The 25,991-nt window shown below is 40.8% G+C and overlaps 1 protein-coding gene across 3 annotated transcripts in view; it reads left to right on the forward strand.

Moving 5' to 3' along the window:
- Positions 1 to 25,991, forward strand: part of SVEP1 (sushi, von Willebrand factor type A, EGF and pentraxin domain containing 1) — a 180,153-nt gene that overhangs the window by 86,015 nt on the left and 68,147 nt on the right. For all 3 annotated transcript variants that reach the window (XM_050942935.1, XM_050942936.1, XM_050942937.1), the window contains 17 exons: positions 73 to 234; positions 1,265 to 1,426; positions 2,215 to 2,376; positions 2,957 to 3,048; positions 4,889 to 4,985; positions 5,715 to 5,828; positions 6,769 to 6,882; positions 7,952 to 8,153; positions 8,928 to 9,085; positions 10,298 to 10,499; positions 11,196 to 11,371; positions 12,837 to 12,961; positions 18,717 to 18,840; positions 19,377 to 19,547; positions 20,466 to 20,639; positions 22,837 to 22,956; positions 24,422 to 24,598. In XM_050942935.1, the coding sequence (XP_050798892.1) occupies positions 73 to 234; positions 1,265 to 1,426; positions 2,215 to 2,376; positions 2,957 to 3,048; positions 4,889 to 4,985; positions 5,715 to 5,828; positions 6,769 to 6,882; positions 7,952 to 8,153; positions 8,928 to 9,085; positions 10,298 to 10,499; positions 11,196 to 11,371; positions 12,837 to 12,961; positions 18,717 to 18,840; positions 19,377 to 19,547; positions 20,466 to 20,639; positions 22,837 to 22,956; positions 24,422 to 24,598 (2,532 nt within the window). The remainder of the gene's footprint in view (positions 1 to 72; positions 235 to 1,264; positions 1,427 to 2,214; positions 2,377 to 2,956; positions 3,049 to 4,888; positions 4,986 to 5,714; positions 5,829 to 6,768; positions 6,883 to 7,951; positions 8,154 to 8,927; positions 9,086 to 10,297; positions 10,500 to 11,195; positions 11,372 to 12,836; positions 12,962 to 18,716; positions 18,841 to 19,376; positions 19,548 to 20,465; positions 20,640 to 22,836; positions 22,957 to 24,421; positions 24,599 to 25,991) is intronic.

Below are 25,991 nucleotides of genomic sequence, written 5' to 3' on the forward strand. Positions count from 1 at the left end.
AAGAGCATCTGCTTATTGTCAGGTATTCCATGGTTAACCTGTGTTTTATTTTTCGCTTCTCTGAAATCCCAGTTAACTGCCCTTTGGGTACCTACTATTCTCTGGAGCATCGCACTTGTGAAAGCTGCTGGACTGGATCCTATCAAGATGAGGAAGGGCAGCTGGAATGCAAAAGTTGCCCATCTGGTAGCTATACCGAATACCTCCACTCCAGGAGTATCTCTGAATGTAAAGGTGCGAGCTCAGCATTCAGAAAATCGCCTTTAAAGGTTACTTCTAGTGCTTAAAACTACCGAGCATTGCAAAATGTAACTAGAATAGCACCATAGAAAATTAAATGGATTGTTGTGTTACTTTATGGCTTTTGCCTAGATCCTGGCTGCCCCTGCGTGGGTACATGTGGGGAGGGGAGAATACCAAGGTATTTAGAAGATATCTAGAATGTCATTGCTTGTACCTCTTAAGTGTCAGTGGAACAGACTGTTAGGGCCAGCAGTGCTTGACACCTAAAAGATGGTGTAGCTCGACAGGTTGAGAACCAGGGACCTCTTTGCCCCAGTTAATATTCACAGGCTGAGAGAGTGCATGTTGCAACACTGAAAGGGAAGTGTACACATAGTACCACATCTTAGTACACGTCTCCCTGCCAACATCCTCTACGTCTCCCAAAGAATAATACCTCTTGGCACTGTCATGTCTGTGTCCCACCTTGCACCATTCTGCCTTGAAGCCAGAAGAGAACTCTCACTTTGCAGCTTGTATACGAAATAGTAACTGGTATTTTCTAATTGCTGTTGTTTAATTGGCTTTGTTAGTTAAAATATGAATTGCTAATGATAAACAATCTGCAGCAGATTGGAATATAATACACTATAGCAAGTTTATATCTTGGAAATACACTATCAGTAATTTGCAGCCTACCAGCCATCACAGAACTGCATTTTCTTTATTCTATGCGTTGCACATTTCATTGTACAGCCTGTGGTTTAGATGTGTCCATGAAACTACAGTGAAAGGAACAACCTCAGAATAAATAAAATGCATTTAGAAGGGGGATTGATGCTATGTGCTCTCTGTACTTTGCTTAACACTGCATAGAGCACTGTCTTCTGGTTTACAAATGTCCAGGTAGCTTTTTCTTTAAAGGGTTGCCTGTCAATATATTATAAAGTGTTACCTTTATTTTTAGGGGACAGGAGACATACTTTATGTTAGATATTGCTTAGCCTTATGCCTAATCTTTATGTATTATTTTGCCTTTTAGCTCAGTGCAAGCAGGGAACGTACTCACCTAATGGTCTTGAAACCTGTGAGTCATGTCCTCTTGGCACATATCAACCTGTATTTGGATCTAAGAACTGCATCGCCTGTCCAGAAAAGATGTCGACAGTGAAAAGAGGAGCTGTGGATATCTCAGCATGTGGAGGTTTGTGAAGACAAGGCCAGTGAAATTCCTGAAAACAAAATGTTGCTAAATACCATCCACATCACCCCATTTATCTGACCTTAGGTTACCTGCAGCTCCTGGCTGACTGCAGTGCAGTTATGTCACCCAGCAGCAGTGTACATAATTTTTTGCTGCATATCAAACACCTGTTTTTCTGAAATATTTGAGAGATGGGGTTGTGCTGTATGCACACAGTATTGTAGTGTAAGCCTTGTGTCAGATATTCAGATGGCTATGTGATAATAAAGTGTTTTCTTTTTTATTTGTAGATGTTTTGTAACAACCATGCAGGCAATAGCCAGTCATTTTGTGAGTCAAAATCCTGAGGTCCTTACTCAGTTTTTACTGAGTCTGCTTTCACATGTAAACTACCGTCAATGGGTTCTGTCTTGGCCTAGGCCCCTTTGGGGCAGTTGCACCCCAAGGGCTCATGAGGAAAACAGTCCACAGTGAGAGTGGGACAGGGAAGAGAATCTGTCTCCAGGTGTTGACCTAGTTGAAAATATGTTTGTGCCTTGCAAGGACTGCAGTGTGGGGTGTTTGGTTGAATTTGAGAACTGTCTACGTAGGAACAAAGATTACATGGCAACATTTCTCTGGTTGTATAAAGAGCTTATTTGAGGCCATAAGCACACATTTTGGTTGCGAAATTCTCATGATTATTGGCCTAGTCTTGTAGTACTGAGGCAAAAACTGCCTTATGATGGTGAGGAAAAGATCATACAGTGGGAGCCAGCAGTCATATGAGTTTGTTTTGCACTTTGCAGTACCTTGTCCAGCAGGGGAATTCTCTCGCTCTGGTTTAATGCCTTGCTACCCCTGCCCCCGGGACTACTATCAACCAGATCCAGGGAAGTCCTACTGCTTATCTTGTCCTTTTTATGGGACAACTACGATCATTGGTGCCAGATCCATCACAGACTGTTCAAGTAAGTTGATTAATTTTCTCCAGAGAATGTGACTGGGAGTGTGAGGATCTGGCCCTTAGTGAAAATTGGTTCCATTCAAAGAAAGAATAGACCATTCTCCTTCCACAATGTTCGCCACACATTTCTACCAATGCAGCACCTGTGCTGTTCCTTTCCTGGGTTATCTCTGAGTTATCAGAAGCTTCCAGTCACACACAGTTGTGTATGATTGTGTGATATGGATTAAGGTTCCATGGCAGAGCCTAGATTGTAACCTCATTGGAAACAATGAGAGTTTTGCCTTCGGTCTATAAAAACTACCTTGAGGTAGACAGACTAACGTGATTTATGTGACCATCTAAGCTCTAAGTCAGGACTGGAAAGGAATAAGTCTAACGAGTGAATTCATCACAGAGCCCCTCCCCTTCTTCATTTATTATAGATGTTCATGTTTTGGAATTGAATGTGTTATTACTGTAAGTTTTGGTATTTGTTCCCACAAATCCACTTCCCTCAGAGCATTTTTTAAGTGCATCAGTGCAATGCAATTAGAGTCTTGTCAAGCTGCATTAACAGCTGCTCTCATAATAATCCTGTTTAGGTTTTGGCTCTACTTTCACAGCGGCCGAGGAGAGTATAATGGTACCAGTCTCTCCAGAAAATATCAGCAAGCAATACAAAGTCAGCAGTCAGGCAAGGACAAGATTTTTTTTTTTTTAATGTTGCTAGCTCTAATGGAAGAAACAGAGTATCTGATGCCAGTATTAAATGGCTAATGCCTTCCAGAATATAACTGTGATACTGAGTTTACTTTCCAAACTAGGCAGCTATAATTACCATGGGGGCTACCTTTATTTGATTAAAGTAATCAAACATTGTGCCCTATAACTCCATAACTGGCTTATATATAAGCCATGTATGTATATATTAGTCCTTAATTAACGGCCTTATGCAGCAGAAATAAAAAAAACTGTATTCACATTTTTCTAATAATCTCTTCCACTCAGTGGTAATTTAATAGTGATTCACTAAAATATTGTATTTTAAAATTCTGCTACAGTAATAGAACAGTAGTGTTTGGGAGAAGGAGATTTGATCCAGTCAAAGGCAGTCTTAGATTTAGAAGCATGAGAACATTAGCTGGACATAAAAAATGTCACTAAATTTTTATTTAAAAAAAAAACATAAACCCCCCAACTCCTTGCAGTTGGCAGGCCTGCCCCTCATCTGGTCAGTAGCTCCTAAGCTGATGATCAGTGTCTCTTTTATTTGGTCTCTTTTTCATTTTGGTCTTCCAGGAGATTACTTCTGGCTTCCAGGTTCTGGTTCTGAAGTATTTATTTTCATTGATTTGTTTTGATTTATATAAATTTAAGAAGAGATGTCAAATAAGTCAGGTATGACCCAATTCCGCAAATCCTCTCTCCTGTGATTAGCCCTCTCAAGATACATGGGACCACTCACATGAGTGGAGACTGTTCCTAGGACTATGGGTTTGCATGAAAGGCCCCCATTGTTGTAACTCAGAAAAGACCACTCTGTCTCAGAATCAGGATGTGAGAAGCTACATTACATGAATAAGTTTGGTAAGTGATAAATTAGACCTGAACTATTAGCTTATAATACGAGCAGTCCACAAACTTGGGCCCCAGTACAGCAAGCATGGGAGTTTTCCCATTTAAGTCAATCAGATCATTCATGTACTTAGTTAAGCACATGCTTGAGTGATTTGCTGAAGGGAGGCCTGCTACCAAAGTACAAATAAATAACAATAACTAGAATGCTAACATCTGAAAAAGTCCCTTTCATGCCACTAGCTTCAGGTATTTATTTCTCTATTCTTTAGATTTTTGGTTAAAATACAGCCTGTAGGCCTAATGCAGTCCCTGACTCACCTTTCCCAGTAACTACAGATGGCTAATGCCAGGGATACATTACCAACCTCTGTGGAGAGGAACGGAGTGAAAAAGAAATATTAGAGAACTGTGGCATAAAGACTTTTTTTTAAATGCTGTTACGTGTCAGTCATTATTAAGTTCTGTAGAGAAAGAGCTGCAAACATCTAATAACTGTTAAATAGAGCACCCAAAACTCCCATTACAAGTATTAACTTCAGCTGTCTAGATGCTTCCTCCATGGAGCAAAGAATGGTTAAGGGGGAAATTGACCTCAGAGAAGGCACTTGCCGTAGAAGATTGCTGGGAAATTGCTGCTAATTAATAGTCTCACAGTTCAGCACATCACTTAGATTTTATCTTATAAACTGTGAGTTGAGATTGTTTTACACAGTTACAGACAAAAGATACACATACTCTATAAAGAAGGTGAAATCATAAGAGTAATGAACAAGTCAATGAATAAAGACAGAATTAGTGTCACAGGCATATAGAGCACTAAAAGGTTGTGACCATGGGTTAGCGGTTTGCCAGATACAGTGAAATAGTTTGCAGTTTAGATTTGGAATAGATAGTTGTCCATGTAATACCCATGGTTGTATCTCCACCTCTTTGATTACTGTTCCCATCTGTGACAGGTTTTTCATGAGTGTTTCCTGGAACCATGCCATAATAATGGCACGTGCAAACAGCTTGGAAGTGGGTACATTTGCATGTGTCCATCTGGATACACAGGTAAAGTGTGTGTACGTAAGGAGGACATTGTTTCATCATATCGGGTAGTTAGAAAGTTCTGTTCTGAAGAGAAATTCTAAAAGAACATGACACTCCTGGCAGAAAAAGCAGATAATATAATTAATGGAAATCGCTATTGCTGACACAGGTTATTCATTATTCTTCACATTTTACAAAAAATGAAGGACTGTTCCCTTGGTTGTTGTATGGTTTATCTCAGTGTTTGTTCTCTAAGAGAGATTTTCAAAAGGCTCATGTTAGCCTATGTACTGTCTTCTGTTGGCGTTAATGGTAACATCCCCATTGACTTCAATGTGAGCAGCATCAGACCAAGACTGAATATATCTCACCCCTTGACCACAACTGTGATCAGCAAGGACCGAGAAACTCTCACTTCAGTCCATCAGTCCCATTAGGTCCACCTTTGCATATATCCATTGTGAGCTCTGCTCTTGCTCCAAAGCAACTGGGAATGTTATATTCCCCAATGATTTTTTTTCAAAGGGTAGAAATGTGCTACAGTTGAAGATCTGGAACAGATCAGCTTGTATTTTATTATTGACTGATCTGCACTGTACTTTTCTGATAGCGATTGTCATAGGTCTCGGGTAAATTGCTGTGTTTTAAAGCGAAGGTAATGGTCTGTAATGCCCTCTGTGTTTCTGAGTGATTTAATGACACTTTCTTTCCGTGTCCTCAGTTGTGATCCTGCTTTGTTTTTCAATTTAGGCTTAAAATGTGAAAAGGAAATTGATGAGTGCAAGTCAACCCCTTGCCTCAACAATGGAGTTTGCAAAGATGGCATTGGGGTGTTCATTTGCCAGTGCCAACCAGGCTATACAGGTGACAGAAGTGATTTAATTGCTTTATAACTCCTCTTTGTAAGGGTGTCAATTACATGTTGCATAGATAAAATGGACCTATTAGGGTTATGCTTATTTCTTCAGTGACTTCCATGGAGTTATAACAGGGGTGAATCTGGCCTATTATTAGACAGAGAAAACCTTTGGTGTAGTGGAATATTTTGTGAAGTAAAAGGATTAATATTCAAGGGGTGTGTGTGTGTGTGTAGTAACACTTCTGTTCTAAAAGGAATAACAGTGAAGAAATATTAACGAGGCACGTTTGTGGAAAAAGGCTAATGAAACCTAATATTGTAAGGCCTTGATTCAGCAAGACACTTGTGCAAGCATGTGAGTAATCCTATGGATGCCTAATTGATACTTTTTCATCTTTTCTCTTAGAACAGAAACATTAATGAAAACACGCACACACACACACACACACACAAACACACACACGTTCTGTCTCTCAACAGCACTTTTCACATGCTTGAAGTCTGGCACCTGCTTTTGTACCTTGCTGAATCGAGTGTTAATTTATTTTATCATTAAATTGCTGATTATCAAATAGGTATCCTCCTACTCCTGTGCACAGATATAAAAAGACCTAGTATTTTCCACCTAAGCAGTCTCTACCCTATATCACATTCTCCTATAAACACTTTTTATAATCAATATGAATTAAAATTATACATGTGCTGCTGAATTCTTTTTAAATGTTGAGCTCCACTGCCTCCAAAGTCTCAATAACTATGTGTACGGATGGGCAACTGTTCACATTGAATTACATCCTTGAAAGATTTTATCTCCTGCTCTCAATAACCTTTTATGAGAAATATTTTGCCATTGTGGCTTTCAAAACCGATCACTACAGGATACATACCATGTATGTATTCAAATACTGTGTATATATCATTTCTTGTAACTGTTATTGCTTGAAGGTTTACTGTGTGAGGAGGATATAAATGAATGCAGGTCCAACTCGTGTGTGAACGGAGCACTTTGTGTTGATGACATCAATGCTTATCACTGCAAATGTGCAGAAGGATTCACAGGTAAGCTGTATTTTTTGATTGATTTAGTTATTATTTATTTTAACCAGAAAAATTTTACCTTATGCTCACTAAGAAGTACAGTGTAATTCAAAATTATCTTCATAGATTTGCTATTGGTGTGCATTGATCTAGGCATGTGTAATATTTAGATGAGAAGGTCGTGGTCTGGTGGCTTCAAACACATGACTGGGAGTCGGGAGATCTAGTTTCTATTCTCAACTTTGTATGAGCTTGAGCAAAGAATAGTAATATTCATCTTGATGAAATACTTCTGAGTTGATGTGCAAGTGTTAAATACTATTATTTATTTATTTATTTATTATTATATAGCAGCATATCCATGGGCCAAAGCCTCCCCATCTCTATTAGAAGTTCTGCAACTTTGCATATCTCACAACTTGGAATCTGATGTACAACTAAACTCCTAGATGATTTTCTTAAAAAATTAAAAGGTTCCAACCTCATTTCCATTTCAGCAATACATTCTCTTCTCTGTATCTCTCATCATTTACTCTGAATGATGTCTCAGCTTCTGATTGTGTGTGTGCTTTTAATATATCCTCAGGGGCCCATCCTGCACTCTTCACACACACAACATCCTGGGAATGTATGGGTTCATGGGAATTTTAGTGATGAAGGATCCAGCCCTTAACCCATATTGACACCTGAGCATCGTTACTTTACCACTTACAAACTGACAGATGAGACATACTTCTTATTTAAAGAGCCCAACTTACTAACAAAGTTGGTAGCACCCATTTCTGTACATTCCCAGAAAAAGTTTGTTTTTTAAAATGTTGACAAACATGTAATGAGGGTTTTGTTTCTATAACTGTGAAGCTGATTCCTGCATCTCCTCTACAGTTGCATCCAATCAATGCAATATATTTTATGCTGAGGAAAAAAGCCAGCCACTCAGCTAATCTGTTGTTTGCTGTTCCCCAAAGAATTCTGTATAATTTTAATTGTCTTCTGGATTTGTCAGGAAATTGGTTCCTGATTGTTCCTAACAGATTTTGAATCTTTTTAAATTGAATGTAAAGCTTTGCTTTGGTCTCTCTCTTCCCAGGCACTCGCTGTGAAACAGAGGTGAATGAATGCCTTTCAAACCCATGTCAAAACAAGGGCATTTGTGAGGATCGGATCAGGAGTTTCCATTGCAAGTGCCTTCCTGGGTTTACTGGCGTCTTGTGTGAAAGAAACATTGATGAGTGTCTCAGCAGACCCTGTAAGAATGGGGCCACATGCAAAGATGGTATCAACAACTTCAGGTGAAAAACTGCTGATGGACTTCCTGTAATACGCAAAGCCAGATGTGCTGCAGTGTCTGGGTTTCCCGAAAGATTTTAGCAAAGGCTATAGGGCCACTCTTTCGAGTGGTCTCAACATGCACCCCAGTGTGGGAGAAAGGTGGATATTTAAGAAGAAAAAAAAATGTGATGGTGTTATTTTAGCTTTTGTTAAGGGTGTGATAGATAGTGAGGAGAATGTGGCGGGGGAGGAGTAGAAAGTGAGAGTGCTGTAGGGCGGCCATCTTTACAGAACGAGGAAACTTACAATGTTCTATTTTCCTGAATCAGTTTCCACTCCCCAGGCTGTATTGGCATGGGGAAGTGGGGTGGGAACCTGTGGCATTTTTTAACCTTCTATTATAGCATTGAACAATGATCATCAATTTGTGTATCCCACATGATCAAGTTTCCTGTGATTGTTGGGCCGGGGGAAGATATGGGCATTGATGGACCTCAGCCTTTCCTGTCGTCTATTTTTATGTTTCATCAAGATGAACCTGGACCAAAAAGTTTGTTTCTGGATCCAGATCAGAACTTCTCTGATGTTTATGGGGTGTTCTGCTCTGGTCCATTTTACAGAAAAGGACCCATTGTGAATTTCAAGGTTCCATAATATTGGAGTGCCTCTCTAATGTTTTGGCTTTTTGTAATGTAACTGGATCTCTAGCAGAACCAAAGAATGCCTCTAGTCTACAGATGTGTGAGCTTTAAAAGCAGCCACAATAGAAGAGTGTTTTTTGTTTTCATCCTCAGGTGTCAATGTGTGACAGGGTACACAGGACTGCACTGTGAAGTGAACATCAATGAGTGTGAATCCAATCCCTGTTTAAACCAAGCTACCTGTGTGGATGCCTTGAACTCGTACATTTGTAAATGTCTCCCTGGCTTTACAGGCAGCAGGTGTGAAACAGGTACACAGGACCACAGTATCAGCAAAAGGTGGCTTGACAAAGCTTCTGGGCAAGAATTATGCTAGCTGAGTTAATACCATATGGCTTCTCTATACAGCGGCTAGCAGGGTAGGGTCTCAATTCTGAGCAAAGCCGTTGCAAGCTACCGCAGTATAAATAATAATAATAATTAATTTCAAATGTAGCCTGTAAATACAAAGTAAGGTCATGCATGCTAGCAAACAATATTTTGATAATGTTCTTCTTTGCGTAAAAGCGCAGTACCCTTTCTGTCGTGCACTATAGGCCTGTGAAGTTCAATTTCAGCTTCTTTCACGTGTCCTAGTTATTAAGCTCTGTGTACTTCACATACTGCTCATGATGCTTTGCATCAGAAAGTCACAGATATTGGGGTAACAGAGGGCATAAGGTTTCCACTATACAGTCTTAAAGATAACTGGTCAAATTCCAGCCTGGTGAGATTCCTTTGACTTCAGCAAGGTTACAGCAGAGACAAATTTGACTCTATAACATTTCTGTTTTAGACAAGACATTAACCTATGATACCTTCTACTCATATGTGGTGGATCTTCAGATGAAAGTTAAAGATCCACTGGCAATTTTTAGGAAGAGCCAGGAAACATGCTGGTCATCTATGCATCATCCCCTCTCTCAGTAGAACAGTTTCTAATGTCCAGGGCTTTATGAGAACTACTACTGAATGCATAATGGGTGCTGCATTTGCACAGAACATGCATTTTACTTCTTTGTAAAGCACCTTGCAATACCTTGAACATAAAAGACACAAATTCTATTCCATAACTGTACAATATGCTTTTTAATTCCATAAAGAACCATGCCTCTGTTTGTTCCCATCCACAGGTCCAATCAGGCACTTATGGATTTAGGATGGCTAGATGGACATGTTAGTTGTATGGCAGAGGGCTGAAAGGCACATCCAAATGTTGTGAAAGGTTCATGTTCATTATCTACCAGAAAATTACAAGAATTTTTTTTTATTGTGCTTCTTAAACCCTGCATCTTTTCTAGGTATTGAAGGCTCCATGTGAACACCTTGTAGGCTAGAAATAAAATATTTCTAGTTCAGTCCAGTTGAAAGCAAATACTTTTAGCCTGGTTGTGGTTAGTTTTATTGCATTTAATTAAGCTTCATTTAATTTGTTGATACATTTGCACGAATGTACATCTGAAAATTGTTCTTGTTTGTTGCAGAACAGTCCTCTGGTTTTAACCTGGATTTTGAAGTATCTGGTATCTATAGCTATGTCATGCTTGACAATATTCTCCCATCACTTGGTGACATCACCTGTGCATTCTGGATGAGATCAGCTGACACTACTAATTATGGGACTCCAATTTCTTATGCAGTGGAGAATGGAAGTGACAATGCATTTCTGCTAACAGATTACAATGGGTAAATCAATCAATAGGATTTATCATTTTTTTGCCTAGATTAGAATTGCTTTTTAATTGATAGAGAGGAATCTGAACTAAAACGCCAAATTCCAGCAATACATGTCTTTGGGGAAGTTCATAGCTGAATCTGAATCAAAACTGTGTCGCCAGAGTTGCCGTTTTTTACTGTTTTTTCCCTGTGATTAATTCCAAATACATTTTCGGCTGCAACAAAGTAGCAATGCTTAGAGGGCAGAATATTTCTCCCTGTCTTTTTTACACAGAATACAAAAGATGTATTTAATGAAATATTTACATTAAAAAGGAGCTTATCAGCAGGCGTATTGATTGCTGTGACCCTCTGGCCATGGGCTGTGAGACACCAAGAAGAACTGAAGTTTAGGAATCCACTGAAAAACATGACTGAAACTCCTTTTTTTGATAGTATTTACAGAGCTAAACATGTGGAAATTGCCCCTTATTTCACTGTCTGTGAGTATGATCGTGATGACTCCCAAGGCTTCTCTTTGGGAACAAATACGGCAGCAGGGATTTCCTGTGTGAGCTGGGGAAACTTAACCTCCTTCAGTAAATGACTTTTCCTGTGTAGGGAGTAGCAAGCAGGAAAAAAACTTTATTTTCTTGAAAGAGAATGTTATATTTATTAAACCTCTGCATGTGATTGAATGTGCCTTGGTATCTGCTCTTTATGCAGCTGGGTTCTTTATGTGAATGGGAAAGAGAGGATCACAGATTGTCCCTCTGTGAATGATGGCAACTGGCATCACATTGCAGTCACCTGGACATGCATGAATGGAGCCTGGAATGTATATATTGACGGGAAGTTGTCTGATGGAGGCAGAGGTCTATCTGTAGGATCAAAAATCCCTGGTATACGTTGTTAACGTTTGTTTGGCTCTGTTTCTTTTCTCTTGTTATTGTAGGGCTTGCAAGGCTTGGAAGGTTTTGTTTATTTCTGTGTTCAGCATTTATGTAGAACTGAATTCTTTCATCCTTCTTCAGGCTGGGTACTACCTTAGTCCATGAGTAGCCTCTCATTGCAACCAATAGGAATATTCATGGAGTAAGGTCTAAAACAGGCTGTGTAAGGATGGCAGAATCCTGCCCATAGAAGAAATGCATTGACTAAATTGACTAGAGAATGTTTTAGTGAGAATTGATCTCACAACTGGATGCCTGTGTTAAACTCAGGAGTGATTTTGGTTTGGAAGCGTGTACTTAGAGGCTTTTTCCTCATAATTTTCAGGCCTATTTTGGGAGTTTAGTTTCAGTAATACTTCTTCCTCACAGTATATGACACGTTTTTATATTTGCTAGAATATGAATGACATAACTGTTTTATGTCCACTTCTTTCATTATTTCCTTTGATATGAGGAAGAAATTAGGATTTGTTTATTGTTAGAACTTAACCCTTTCCCTGCTGAAATCAGTGACAGAACCCCCCAGGACTGCAACTGGAGGATGATCAAGCCCTTAACTACCTGCTTGAAAATGAGAGACACTTAACAGGTTGCATGACATGCAGTATTTGGAGTGTTTTCCATTCAGAGCAACTATTGCATTGTAGCGTTAAAAGAACATGCAATATGTTATTGCATGGAAGAGCGGAAGAGCAGTGGAAGGTCCATGCTTTCCAGAGACCTGCCAGAGAACAGTCTTCTCAGAAACATAGCATGGTTTCTATTTTTAATGGTGAAGCTCCTGCAGGGTTCTGTGCTCCATCCCTCCATTCCCAACCACACTCTGGCTCTCTCCAAAACCTGGGCACAATGCAGGAAGGCATCTGGCACCTCTGTCCTCACTCTCATGCCCGCGTGATGCCACCCACAAACTGGTCTCCAATGTTAGTGCTAATATTAGATGAGATAAAACAGAATTTACTTGTGTGGGGCATTACAGCGTTTACCATCAAGTCTTACATGTGGTTCAGTTGTTTGGAATCAAATGCTTCTTTTTTCTATATGGTATTTTAACACTATGTATAGTTTTGAAACATTGAGAAGGGATAATTTAAAGCAACAGTTAACCAACTGTTACTGCGACATATCTTATGCCAATTAATAATTCATAATTACATTATTAATTGTGTTGTAATATGATTCACGGTAAAACCTAGTTTAAGGGTAACCTCTAAGAAGAAAAGGCCTTTCTTAAACAACTGCTTGAAAGTATCCCCAGTTTCCAGTAGAGGTTAATTTAATCTTTAAAGATCACTGCTACTAGGTCACCAGTTTTTGTGGGTTCTTTGGGTATTTGACAGTTTTTGCTATAAAGTATTTACCATCATCAACCTCTGTACAGAGCAGTAACATCTTCATTTTACTTTGTGTTTAGGTGGCGGCGCGCTAATACTTGGACAAGAGCAAGACCAGAGAGGAGAAGGATTCAATCCAGCAGAATCTTTTGTGGGCTCTCTTAGCCAGCTTAACATCTGGGACCATGTCCTAACCCCACAGGAGGTGAATGTTTACTTAATAGTTTGGAATCTGAGCAAATGAATGAAAACTTAAACTAGTTTTTAATGCATTTTTGCCTAATGGGCATGATCGAACTGCCACTGAAATGAATGGGAATCTCATTGGGCATAGCTGTATATCAACATATATGGAGTAAGATTAAAACTGAAGATTTTGGCAGAGCCGTTCCTTAATAACCAACTCAGTGGGGGAGAGCGAAAGGGAAGGAAAAAACATAAACAAAATATATTGTAACCATAGTAGAACCCTCTCTAGGAGAGAAGGGAGGAAACTCCATGAAATCTACTAGAGAACTTGTTCTGCAGGTCTCATTTACATGGGAAGCACTAAGGGCTTGATCCTGCTTCTACTGAAGTCATTGACAAAACTCTTATTAACGTTAGTGGAAAACCCCAAGGTACGCAGATAGAATGGAAGCTGTGAATGCTCAGTACCTCTGACAATCAAGCCACTTTTATTTAGGTACCAAAAATATGGATTTAGGTGCCTGACTTTAAGCCCTGAGGTTCAGAAATGTAGCTCCTGCTGTTGGAAAGTAAAGTCTAAGGATCAGTGTGCAGCATGAGCTGGGGCTCACAGGAACAGATCTCTGGCTGTCTTTCCCCTCGGAAGAAAACAAGTACCTGCTCTTCATCTGATTTTACTTTTTTTAATTTTCTCCATTTTGTTTTTTAAAAAACAGTAATAAAATTTAAAGGTGCAAGAGGTAAGAAAATAAATCTTTCAATGCAGTGTCTGACTGCCGCTGTTCTGACAGTGGGTTCATGTCTGCTTTACCTTAAGCCTTTTCTGCACTTTGTGCGTTGCCGAGGGATATATTCTCATCTTGAATCAGAGGGATTTTGGTGCATCACGATAATGTGGATGTGAGTTTGAAGAAGTGCTCATTTCCTGTGCTTGAAATCTTCACTGCTGTGCCATTCAAGTGGGATTTCCAAAAGCCTCTCAGCCCTGGCCTAACTCCAGTCCCATTGACAGGAATGCAGAACCCCCGCTCACTGACTTCAACAGGAGCAGAGTTAGGCCAATGAAAAGTGCTTTTCAAAATCCTACCCTTCAATTATGGTATGTCCCATAATCCATGGTCTTAATGCTAAAAAACAGATGTGAGACCACAACAGGAAAACTAGCCAAGTACATTTCCCATAAACTTTTTACCTCTTTTGTTATTGGAGCTTGAAATAGTAAATCATCTTCATTGTCTGTGTTTATTTCAAAGTTATTTTATAGGCTAGAGCCTTAGCCCACTGAGATTATTTGGTAAGCCTTTTCTTCCTACAAGCCTCCATGAAACGGAACAGAATAATGATGTACAGAGAATGCGTTGTGTGACAGACTCAGACTGGTTGGGTGCAGGAGTCTGGTAGAAGGAAAACACACTGGACAGGGATGAATATTTTTCTGTTTCCTGAGTGACCAGGGCAGGGGCTACCCCAGAGCAGTCAGGAAGGTGCTAGAAGCAATTAAGTCAGGCAGACTCCATAAGACACCTGGAACCAATTAAGAACAGATTCGAAGCAATCAAGGGAAACAGGCTAATCGGATCACCTGAAGTCTATTTAGAACCAGCTGGGACTAGTTTAAAAGGAAGCCCCTTCAGAGGGGCCGGCTGGTAGGAGCTGGGAGTAAGAAGGTGTTGTGGGAAGACTGGGAGAAAGAAGGTGGGCAGTAAAAGACCTGGGAGAACAAGCGTGGTCAGGTACCAAGGAGGGTGCTAGGAGGGGCCGTTTGGGGAAGTACCCCAGGGAAGGGCTATAGCTCCGTTAGTATAGGAAAACTACCTATTGCCACTGCCAATTAGGATTGGAACCCGGAGAAGAAGGCAGGCCTGGGTTCCCCCTGACCTCCCCCCTACACCTCTACAGAATCACTCCCTGAGAAGGAAAACAGAGACTGAAGAGAATTCTTACACCAAGCCCATTGACTGGCGAATCGTAAAGGTGACTGAATAAGCTGTAACCGTGGCCTCTAGGAGGGTGGAGAGGCTACACTGAGGGTCACAGCAAACCTCTGAGGCAAACCCTAACTGTCTAGAAGCACAGGACATGCCCTCTCCCACCAAGGCAAAGCCAGTGCTCTGCCACAGTTGCCAATCGAATAAAAGAGACCCTAAATAAATTCTTTAAGACATTTTTAGATATACTCTTAGCTGTCCATTGACATGTTCATCTTCAGATCAAACCCAGTGATCTTTCATTTTTGCTGTAGTCTGGGTTGGGTTGGTTTGGTTTGGTTTGTGAGAAAAGATGGTGACCTAACAGCAGTGGAAAATGAAGTTCTTTGTACATCAGTCAATGGGAAGGTCCCTTCTCCTTCCCCATCTAATATCCTCTTACTTTTCATCTGCACTAGGGAGATCTCCCCCAGAATTCCAAATGGTTCAAAAACAGTTTAGTTCCCTAGCCTGGACCATTTTTCAGCAGCCCATGCTCAGGAAGGAGTTTTTTGAAGATGCTTCAGTAAAAATAGGTCAGGCTGCTGGTGCTTGGTCCATGCACCAGCTCCATCCAGTTGTACAATCTTTTATACTTCAGTGTAGATCAGGCCAAGCAGGGAGGAGGGAGGTGAGAGTAGTTTGGTTGCCATAATCTTTAAATACCTGCCCTCCTCACTGAGGCTGCCAACAAGATGCTAACTGTGATGTGGACACTTATCCATAAGAAACAGGACAGAGACTAACCACTCATTTCATGCAGGCCACTGACTTTTTTTTTCCATCCAGCATGAAATATTCCACAGCTTCCGCACAGATTTGCATGTCTATTCTCCTAACTAGGCCAATCCCCTTCCAGTCCATCACTGTGTGCAATGAGAGAGGGGGTTAAACCACACTAACACTTTCCTCCTTGGGCTGCTCTTCCTTATTCTTCGCAATTTTTAATCCAACTTTGCATCTGGCCATAGAAAACATTCCTTTTTGCACCAGGGAATTACTAGGGTTGCTCCTCAGCACAGCCATGGAATGCACTAGTTCAGCCATCAACATGTTTTCTTAATTAAACATCCATTTTCCTTCAGAGAGGTACTTCTGCCCTTCCTAGTAGAGGGATGGAAGCCCTTAATCTTCTTTTACTGCACGTTTGTCTTCTGTAGGGCATTTATCACTTTCAACAGCTTCTTGGCTGAGAGCAATGCTTCTGTCTTAGACCAGCTCGGGAGAGCTGTAATATACTGAATGGGGCCTTTGCAGTGAGGTTATGGCATTACAGCTTATATAAGGGCTTTTAGACTCTATTCCAGGAACTATTTTAATTTCTTTTCCTGCTAACCACAGTGAAATTGGTGAAGGCGGATTGCAAGACCTTACTTTCCACTTTCTTCACTCAACTGTCTAATCATCCCAAGTTTTATGTATTTTTTTAAAAGCCCATAAATACCCTCACTTTCAAAGAGTTAAAAATCTTTCTGTGTGTCCAACAGAACCTTAGCCTCTCCTGCAGGATGATGCATTCAGCGCACTAGGACCATGTTTGGGGTCACTGCTGAATGTCTAACATGGCATCCCATGGTCACAAACCTATCTACATTTTTTTCTACTAAACACTTAAGCTCAGGGACTGCATACTGTGCAACCTGGGCTTTTGCCCCAGATCACTTCTGCTTGGTGACTAACGTCCTGTATTTACAATTTTATGGAAAGGAAAGGACGCAGAAAATAAATCAGTCCTCTGTCAAACATTTACCAGGCATGTACAGGTCACAACAGCAAATGTTAACTTTTTTGAGTGTCCATATCTCTTGAGGAAAACCCCCATTAAACCAATATATATCCTTCTCCCACACTGTACAAGGATGCATGGCTGAGGTCCTTGACACAGGGCAGTATATTTCTACTTGGCTACTGAACTGCAAGGAGAAAATAAATGTATAGTATTAGTGTGTTATTAACAGAAATCCATCAATGAAGAGAACAGAACTTGCATAAAGAGTTTTCGACACAAATCAGATGACCTCCATTTCACTGTGCACAGGAAAGCATTGTGATTTTCCCCTTGTATCACCCAGTTGCGGTCTCTAGGTCTTCAAAATATCCATTCAGTCAAAATCTGATATCACACTATCAAATGGAGCCACCTTGCCACCTCCTGCAGAAAGGCAGTTTGCTCAGGTTTGCAATGCCTCTCTGCAGTTGTGGCAATTCTAACATGGTGAGGAGTAAAGGTCTTTTGCATTCCATTGCTGTTCCATAAATCTTCCCATCAAAAGCAGTCCACTATTAGCCTTTTTATGCTGTTTAACTTAACGCCATGAACCACATGCTCCCGTTGCTGAGTGATGATGGGAATGCTGAGGTGCACCATCTGTGCATTCTTTCTATGTATCTCTGTTCCATATTTCCTGATGGTCATAACTATAGTAAATGGCTCAAAATACTGTCATGGCTACATCCTACTCAGGGAAACAATGACTGATTCTCATTAATGAAGTTTAATCTATTGGATATACATTCTGGTTATGATTTAGTTATTGTCTCATTGTGTGATTGAGTTATGGTACACAACTTTGCTGCCCTCAGGCACAAATGCTTGGAACTGGAAAATCTGACATTTCCATGGGAAAGTCAGACATTTCAAAATTAGTTTTCATTCCACATCAGAAAGAAATACTTCAGTTTCCCCTAATTTTTATTCAGAACTCTCAAAATGTTAAGTGTTAATACTATCAGAACATAATATATTGTAAAATATGAAATATAGTGAACATAATGTAATATAAAATGTAATAATACATATAATAAGATCACTATGTTAATAGAATCTGAAAGTCTAAACAAAATGTTTCAAAAGGAGAAAAATCGAAATGTTTTTGTCTTGTCAAAATTAAATGAGAAAGTCAAAATGATTTGACATTTTTCCATTGAAAATTCTGTCAAAATCTACATGTTGCCACAAAATGTTGCCATTTTGACTAAACTGCATTTTTGGATGGAAAACCGTTCCATCAAAAAAATTGCATCCAACTCAGGCTATCTAGCCATCCATTTATCTAACAACGTAGCAGTTCCTTTATCCTGTCCTCATGCATCCCAATTTCACATCCAGCGCTCACGTGCAATAGGGCCCAGTCCTGCTTCTGGTTAATTCCCGTTAACTATGGCCTGTGTAAAATCTGGCCTATCATGTTTTGCAAAGTCACAGCCTGGTTTATTTAAGGAATTCAGAAACAATCCTGGAAACAAGGAATTGTCTTTTTTTTTGAAGCTTCGTGTTGTGTTTTCTGTCCTGAAAATTGGGTATCAAGAAATAAAACTATTTCAGGACCATCACTCTTCAAAATTCGTATTCTGTTGTTTCTAATGGTAAAAGTTTCCCTTTACAAATACTTAAGAATCTGCTCATATTCTTTTCTTCATCTTCTTTTGAACCTGTGGGGTAAATACACTGTCCTGCCAAATAGACATACATGGAGGTGTTTAAACTGACACGTTTCCTACATCAGCTGTAGGACAATACTCTTCTGTCAGATCCACCCCATAGTAAATTGCTACAGTGCTCCACCATTGCACTGGTGACAATAGGTGATCCAGACAATAGGTGATCCAGACAAATAAGAAGAGCAGAATACCTGTGAGCTTGCCCAAAAAGCCAGCTAAAGTCATGGAAAGACTCTGACTGACTCAATGGGCGTTGAATCAGATTCTAGGTTCAGTACTGGAGATGTGAGAGGTGTCCTTTTCTTACAAAAAACCTGTCTGTTAGTTAGCAAATTCTATCTAACCATGTGTTTTGAACCTTAGGTAAAATCCCTGGCTACTTCCTGTCCAGAAGAACTGCAAAAAGGAAATGTATTGGCTTGGCCAGATTTCTTGCCTGGGGTTGTTGGAAGAGTGAAGATAGATTACAGGAGCATATTTTGTGCTGGTTAGAACTTTATCTCCTAGAAGTGTTTTTGTTCCGAATAATAACACAGTAATACTTTATATAAGGTTAAATGTGCTATATTGTGACCCCTGTCCTACTAGCCTTGAATAAATTATTTTGATAATTTAATGGTTGGAACATTCGGTCTTCATGCCTAAAATTCCAGTGTTTTATAACAAAAGTTCATTGGAATCTGAAACAGAGATTTATGGCTTCCTGTATTGAGATGTTGAAAGAGTGATGACTGATGATATTGGATCAAATGGAGGATTTTTCCACTCATTCACGCTCACAATAGTTTGAATATATTATGGTACCTTTTGGTTTTCTCCTTTTGCTTGGAAATATCTTTTAGTTCAAATATGTTGATGTAGTTAAGCTCTTTGAAGCTGGAAAGAATATATACATTTTATAGTATAACACTTTCCATTAATATCATTCCTAGATAAATGCGCGCAGCATCACAGATATTTAAATAACAAATTCATTTGTTTTGATTCAAGGCTAACTCTGTTGTGTTTGTGTTTTGTCTTCAGATTGCCAATCCTTAGAAGGATCCATACCTCATCTGCGGGCCTCATCAACTGATTTAAAGCCAGGGTCAAAAGTGAGGCTTTCCTGTGATCCAGGCTTCCAAATAGTGGGGAACTCTGTCCAGCACTGTCTAAATTTGGGACAATGGACTCGACCTCTTCCCCGCTGTGAAAGTGAGTAGATTGTGTTAGCATAGCAGCCTGCATCCTTCCTTACTGCTGTCAAAGGCTTGTGTCTTGTTCCCCTGACATTCATCCTTTGCTATCATCATTCATGACATTGACAGCAGTTCTATCTAACTGTGGTAGTTACATGGCCTCTGTTATCAGGATATCAAACATCTCACAATCTGTGGTGTTTTTATCCTCACAATATCCCTGTGAGGTAGGAAAGTGCTGTTATACCCATTTTACAGGCGGGGAACTGAGCCACAGAGAGACTTATGGACCAGATTTTTAAAGGTATTTATAGGCACTTAGCTCCCAGTGCACTCTGGTCCTAAGTGACTTTTCCACGGTTACACAGTCTGTGGCAGAGTAGGGAATTGAATTGAAAAACATCCCCATACCTGAAACTGATTAGCAGCCTTGTTGGCACCCTCTGGCATAGAGCCGGAAATTCCCTTTCACTTTGAGACATGTCCCTTGTGCAGCTGAGTTGAGACATTGACTAGAGATGTGTGGAGAAACTTGCCTTTTTGCTGGCGGTGCTGACCCTCTTCTGTGGACAAACAGAGGACTTCAGTCTCTAGGGCTGTCAGGCCTTCACCTTTATGAACATTCTAGTCGCATACACATGTTTTCATATGCAGAGAAAGTGTATTAATCCTCAGAGGCTCTTTCACTACAGTCTTCGCTGTGCATTTTTTCTTCACAGCCCATTACTAGAAAATCCTAGCTGCAAAAGCTAAACTTTAAGGGCCAAAATTGTCCCCGATATAGCTTCTTTTACTTCAGTGGAGCTACACCAGGCATGTATTTGACTTCTTCAGGAGTTCAGTCTTGTGCTAACTGCACTGGTGCCAAGAGGTAGTTCATGGAATGTGTCTGATTGGCTAACCCATTTTTACTCTCCTTGTCGATGGTGTGTAGGAATCAGCTGTGGAGTGCCTCCACCTTTAGAAAATGGATTTTATTCTGCTGAGGACTTCTTTGCGGGTAGCACAGTTACCTATCGGTGCAATAATGGCTATTATTTGTTGGGGGATTCAAGGATGTTCTGCACTGACAATGGAAGCTGGAATGGCATCTCGCCATCTTGCCTTGGTGAGATATGTCACTTACGTGTCTGTATTATTGATGTTACAGGCTAACCTCTGCTCCTCTTCCTCTCCCAAAACTCCCTTTGATTCCACTGGGAGTTTGATAGTGGTAAGACTTGCAAGATAGGGCCCCATGTGGTTTACATTTGAATTGTGTTGATTTTATTTTAACGTTTGTAGTGCACAACTCACAGACTAGGCTAATTAAGTCATCAAAGAACATGATGTTAAAAGCAAAGACAAAACTCTTCCAATCCAGCATAAGCTCCCTTTATGCATGACCTCCATTGCATAGCACAGCCTCCAAAAGACTCCTTTACAATCTCCAAACTGATCTCACCCCATCTGTTGTTCTACCCATTCACTATTCTCTTCCCTCACAGAAAAAGCCTGTGAAAACAGGTCCATTTTATAACTGGTCCTAAGGTCACCATATCTGGGCCCTTCCATAGTTTCTGGAGGGCTCGGAACCCAAGTCATAGGATGTTGGAAGCCAAGACTTGCACTACATGCCAGGAGTCTGAATCTCCACTGCCTGGCACATTGTGTAGTCATTTGCACGGGTGAAAAGTGAGAGTGCATTGGGTGGGGAAAACAGCATGCCTGATTCCTCATTGCCTTGCACCTTATGCAGCCATTTACACCAGCTTAAAGTGGATGTAAAATATGACAAGATCAGAATAGTAATGATTTACATGCCCATTGCTGCAGTGTAAATAACTGCACAAGGTGCAGAGCGTTGAAGGATCAGTCCCTACCATTCTGAGTTGACAGCATTTTATATCCACTCTGAGCTCTCTTGACACAGGTATAAGTTGGTTACAGTACGTGCAAGGCAGTTGGGAATTAGACTCCCCATATGTTTTATCTCTTAACATTTTTCATTGCCATGCACCAATGTGAAAAACCTTTTCCATTTAGAATTATTGTTTGTATTGGATTGTTGGTTAATGGTTGAGAATAAGTACATGCTCCTAAGGAGTAGACAGCCCTGCTTTTGTTTATTTGTTGCCCAGTCACTCTGCATTGTTTGCAGAGACTTGGATAAATGCTTTGCTGACAATAAGCACAGCCATGTGTTTGCATTTATGGAGCCCATGCAACAACTGTTCTGTTGAGTAGTTCTTAATGAAGAATTTTCCTGCCCCAAAAGGATCTGGTTTATATAAGGAATAACCCCTGAGGCTGGGGATTTTTCAATGAGATAGATTTGAACTGTTCCCTACAATATGTAACCTGTATACATACCAAGCACGTTTCTGCACAGTAGAAAGCCAATGATTAGAATATGAAATGAAACAAACTGGGGCAGAGACTGTCTCTCTTTTTGGATTATTGGTACAGGGCCTAGATCTTTTATAGAGATTCTTAGGCACTATCATCATTCATAGAATATCAGGGTTGGAAGGGACCTCAGGAGGTCATCTGGTCCAACTCCCTGCTCAAAGCAGGATAAATCCCTAGATAGATTTTTACCCCAGTTCCCTAAATTGCCCCCTCAAGGATTGATCTCACAAGCTTGGGTTTAGCAGGCCAATGCTCAAACCACTGAGCTATCCCTCCCCCACCATAAGTCACATAATTAATAATAGTAATTATAGATTTCTACCTCATTTTAACCTTTCCAATATCAGACAACTCCAAACATCTTAGCAGGCTTCTAATGTAGTAACAGTCTATTCAGCACAGAAAGGACCGTTTCTGTTTTATGGTCAAAGTGCTTGCCTTGTGAGCTAAGCAATCATGTCTCCCATTTTACAGATGAGAATGCTGAGACACAAAGAGGGATTAGAGTAGATTTTAGAGTGCGAGAGTCCTCAGTCCTATCCTTTTGCCCAAATCATTAGGGTACACATCTCTCTAAGTATGAACTAAAACACCTATTCATTTGCCTTCCTGGAAACAAAATAATTGTCATAATAGGACATTTCCTGGACTCAGTGGGAGTACTCCATGAGTGTGGAGTAACAGACTGTTTTCAGTTTCTCCTCATGTTGGCAGTGTTTTATTTGGTGCTAAATTAACTGTTTGTATAAATATTCCATTTTACTATTCTGGTTTTATTTCCACTGTTACAATGCATCAGAGAAGTGATTCAGTTAATGGTGGGCTTTTAAATGTTTCTGCCAGACATTTTGAGTGATGTAAATTGAAAACGATGTTCATTACAAATACTACCCTCAAGACATTTATTTTTGCAGATGTGGATGAATGTGCTGTTGGATCATATTGCGATGAGCATGCTTCTTGCCTGAATACAAATGGGTCCTACATATGTGCTTGCATCCCTCCTCATACAGGCGATGGAAAAAAATGTGCAGGTAATGAGATCAAATTTTCAGCTACCTGGGGATGGGAAAGGAGGCTTACGCTCGCTTTGTAGGTTAAGTGCCTCTTTGTGGTAAAGAGATCGCTGGTAAAAAAAAACATAACAAACATTTCTTATAACCTGAGCACATTTACTTTAGAAATCACAAGACAATAAACTTGCATCCCCACATTGTCATTTTTATAGCATCATGCTTCAAAGCAGACCTGCACTTTCAAATGCAGAAAGAAATACATAAAATGTAGGTGCCTAAATATGGATCGAGGTGCCTAACGTTAGGCCCTGAAGTTTGAAAATTTTGACCTAAGTAACTTGCTACAGTCAAATGCCAGTGCAGTGGTAGATTTGGAAATGTCACATGACTTGCAGTCCAGTGCCCTGTATACCAGGACAACATTGTCTCCCGTGGAGGGAAAAAATGAGTTTGAAGCTTGTTAATGCAAGAAGTCCCAGTGCAAGAAGTCTCAACTGCACTGAAATTAATTCAGTTGCCCAATCTTATAGTGGACCCAGCTTACCTCAGGAACAGAGAAAAGCTGAGGAGATTCTTAAAAATAAATATACCATATATACTCGTTCATAAGCCGAATTTTTTTAGTAAAAACGGGAAGCACCAGAGAAGGGGGTCGACTTATGAATGGGTATAGAGAGGGAGAGCTGAGACACATCCACTCCCCCAACAAAGGCAGCAAAGCCAGAAGGGAAGAGGCAGAGCCAAAGTCTCTCCGCTTCTGGCCACGCTGCTCTCCCCCCAGCCTCCAAAGCAGCTGCAGCTCTGGGACTGGCAGGCTGCAGCTCTGGGACTGGCAGGCTGCAGCCGTGCCGCTCGGCCCCACCCACCAGAGCAGGCTGTGGCCGTGCTGCAGGAGCAGGCTGCACCCGTGCCGCGCGGTCTGGCCTGCCAGATAGCTCCAGCCAGGCCAGAGACATCCTCCCCTGGCCCTCCCCAGATAAGGTGGGAAGGGATGGGATGGGGAGAGTGTGGGGTCCCACACTAGGGGTGGGGTTACCCCCAGCTTCTCCCCCCCCAAAAAAAATTTCCCCACCAGTTGCTGTCCTGGCCCATCAGGGCAAGCAGCTGGTGCACCGGGACACTTTGTTTACTTAGGTTTACCTCCGTGCCTCCGTGCCAGGTGAACAAACCATCTTGGCCCACCAGCGGCTTATCCTGATGGCCCCGGAGCCAAAGTTTGCTGACCCCTGAATTATAGGGTCAGCTTATGAATGGGTCATAAAAATTTTCCATTTTTACTTATCCATCTTGGGAAGGTCGGCTTATAGATGAACTGGCTTATGATCAAGTATATACGGTAGATATTTTTCCCCATTCTTTTATGTCTGATTTTCACAAAATGCCCAGACAAATGTCACTCAACTTGTTTGTAAGCAGTCGTGTTTAGTGATGCTGCACTGCCTGTTATTAGTACGCGCTCTTCATGGTATGTCTGCTTTCACAGAACCAGTAAAGTGCAAGAATCCAGGAAATCCAGAACATGGTCATTCTTATGGTGACAATTACACTGTTGGTAGTGAAGTTACTTTCTCCTGCGAAGAGGGTTTCCAGTTGATAGGAGCGACTAGAGTCACATGTTTGCAGTCTGGAGAGTGGAGCCACCTGATACCATATTGTGAAGGTATTGTCTTAGGAGGCTCCTGTTTGTTTACTAAAAGGAAATTCAACAGTTGATGTTACAGCACAGTGAAGGAAAAAAGGGAATTGGAATGGCTTTGTATGTAGAGGTGGATGGATCACCAGAAAAACCACTTCACATCAGGCTTATCTATAGGTCACAGTCCCAATTATTCACCTCCAGTTCATCAAACTTTTGGTGAACTGAAGGCAGGTGGTGTCCCCAGAAGCAATGTGTCACTTCCTGCTTAACAACGACAACAATACGCTAATACAGCAAAGGTTCAAAGCGCTGAATATTCATCGCCACATTGTATGGTTTTATTCCAGGCGTCTGAAAGCTTCCCGGGGTTATTACTGATCCAGTGCAGCCAGGATCATTGCAAACTGTGGCTGCTACTAGACTGTGGCTGGCCAATGTCCCCAGCTGACCTCAAGCAGACACTTTATCTCCACGGTGGGCTATATGTCCAAAAAGTACAAGCCAGCAGTGACTGATGATAACTTCAGTCCTCTCAAGGCCTGTTCTCAATGATACGTCCCTATTACTGATAAAATAAAACCATCTTATGCTCAGTAGTTGCCACTGGCAATGCATATAAAATGCCTCCATCCTCTCGATGTCTTGTTAAGCAATATCCATGTTTCAGATCAATATAAGAGATCAGAAGTATGGAGGTTTGATAAGTCCGTATTTATATATAATTTTGCCACCTTTTGGCTCCAGATGCTATGCAGGTCCTTCATAGCTCAGACTACTAAACTGATTCTTCTTAGCGTGTCCATCAATCCATGACAATTTTACTGCCTCAACAGATGATATCATTCACTACTTACAGTGTTTGTCTGGCAGCACAGATGTCTTGTATCACAACTTTTGCACCGATACTCTGAATTTTTGTTTTTGCCTAAGAAATCCTTAGTGCAAGGGCAGCTGCCCTGAGCTGGAAGCTCTCTAGTGCATCTTTAAGGTCATCTGCATCCTGGTTGAAGATGACGGCATCATCTGCATAGTCCAAGTCGGTAAAAGAAGTTGAACCGGCAATTACACTGGTATTAGCAGAGACATGTTCAAGGAGCCAAACTGCTATGCGGCAGAATAGGCCTGGGGTGAGGACACAGCCCTGCTTCATCCCAGATCTAGTGTGAAACCTGTCGGACCTATGCGTCTCCCATCACATCCATGCCCTATAGTCATTATGTAGGTCTTAAGTTAACTTCAGAAGGATGTCAGGAATGGCCCTAGGGCCTTCCACCAGGCAGCTCTATCAACAGAATCGAAGGCTCCTTTTAAGTCTACATATGCTGCTGTTAAAGGACAATTGTATTTGCAATGGATCTCAGATAAAAGATGAAGAGCAAGTATAGCGTCCATTGTAGATCGTCCAGCAATGAAA

The sequence above is a fragment of the Gopherus flavomarginatus genome, chromosome 3 (genome assembly GCF_025201925.1).
Source record: "Gopherus flavomarginatus isolate rGopFla2 chromosome 3, rGopFla2.mat.asm, whole genome shotgun sequence".
NCBI lineage: Eukaryota > Metazoa > Chordata > Testudines > Testudinidae > Gopherus > Gopherus flavomarginatus.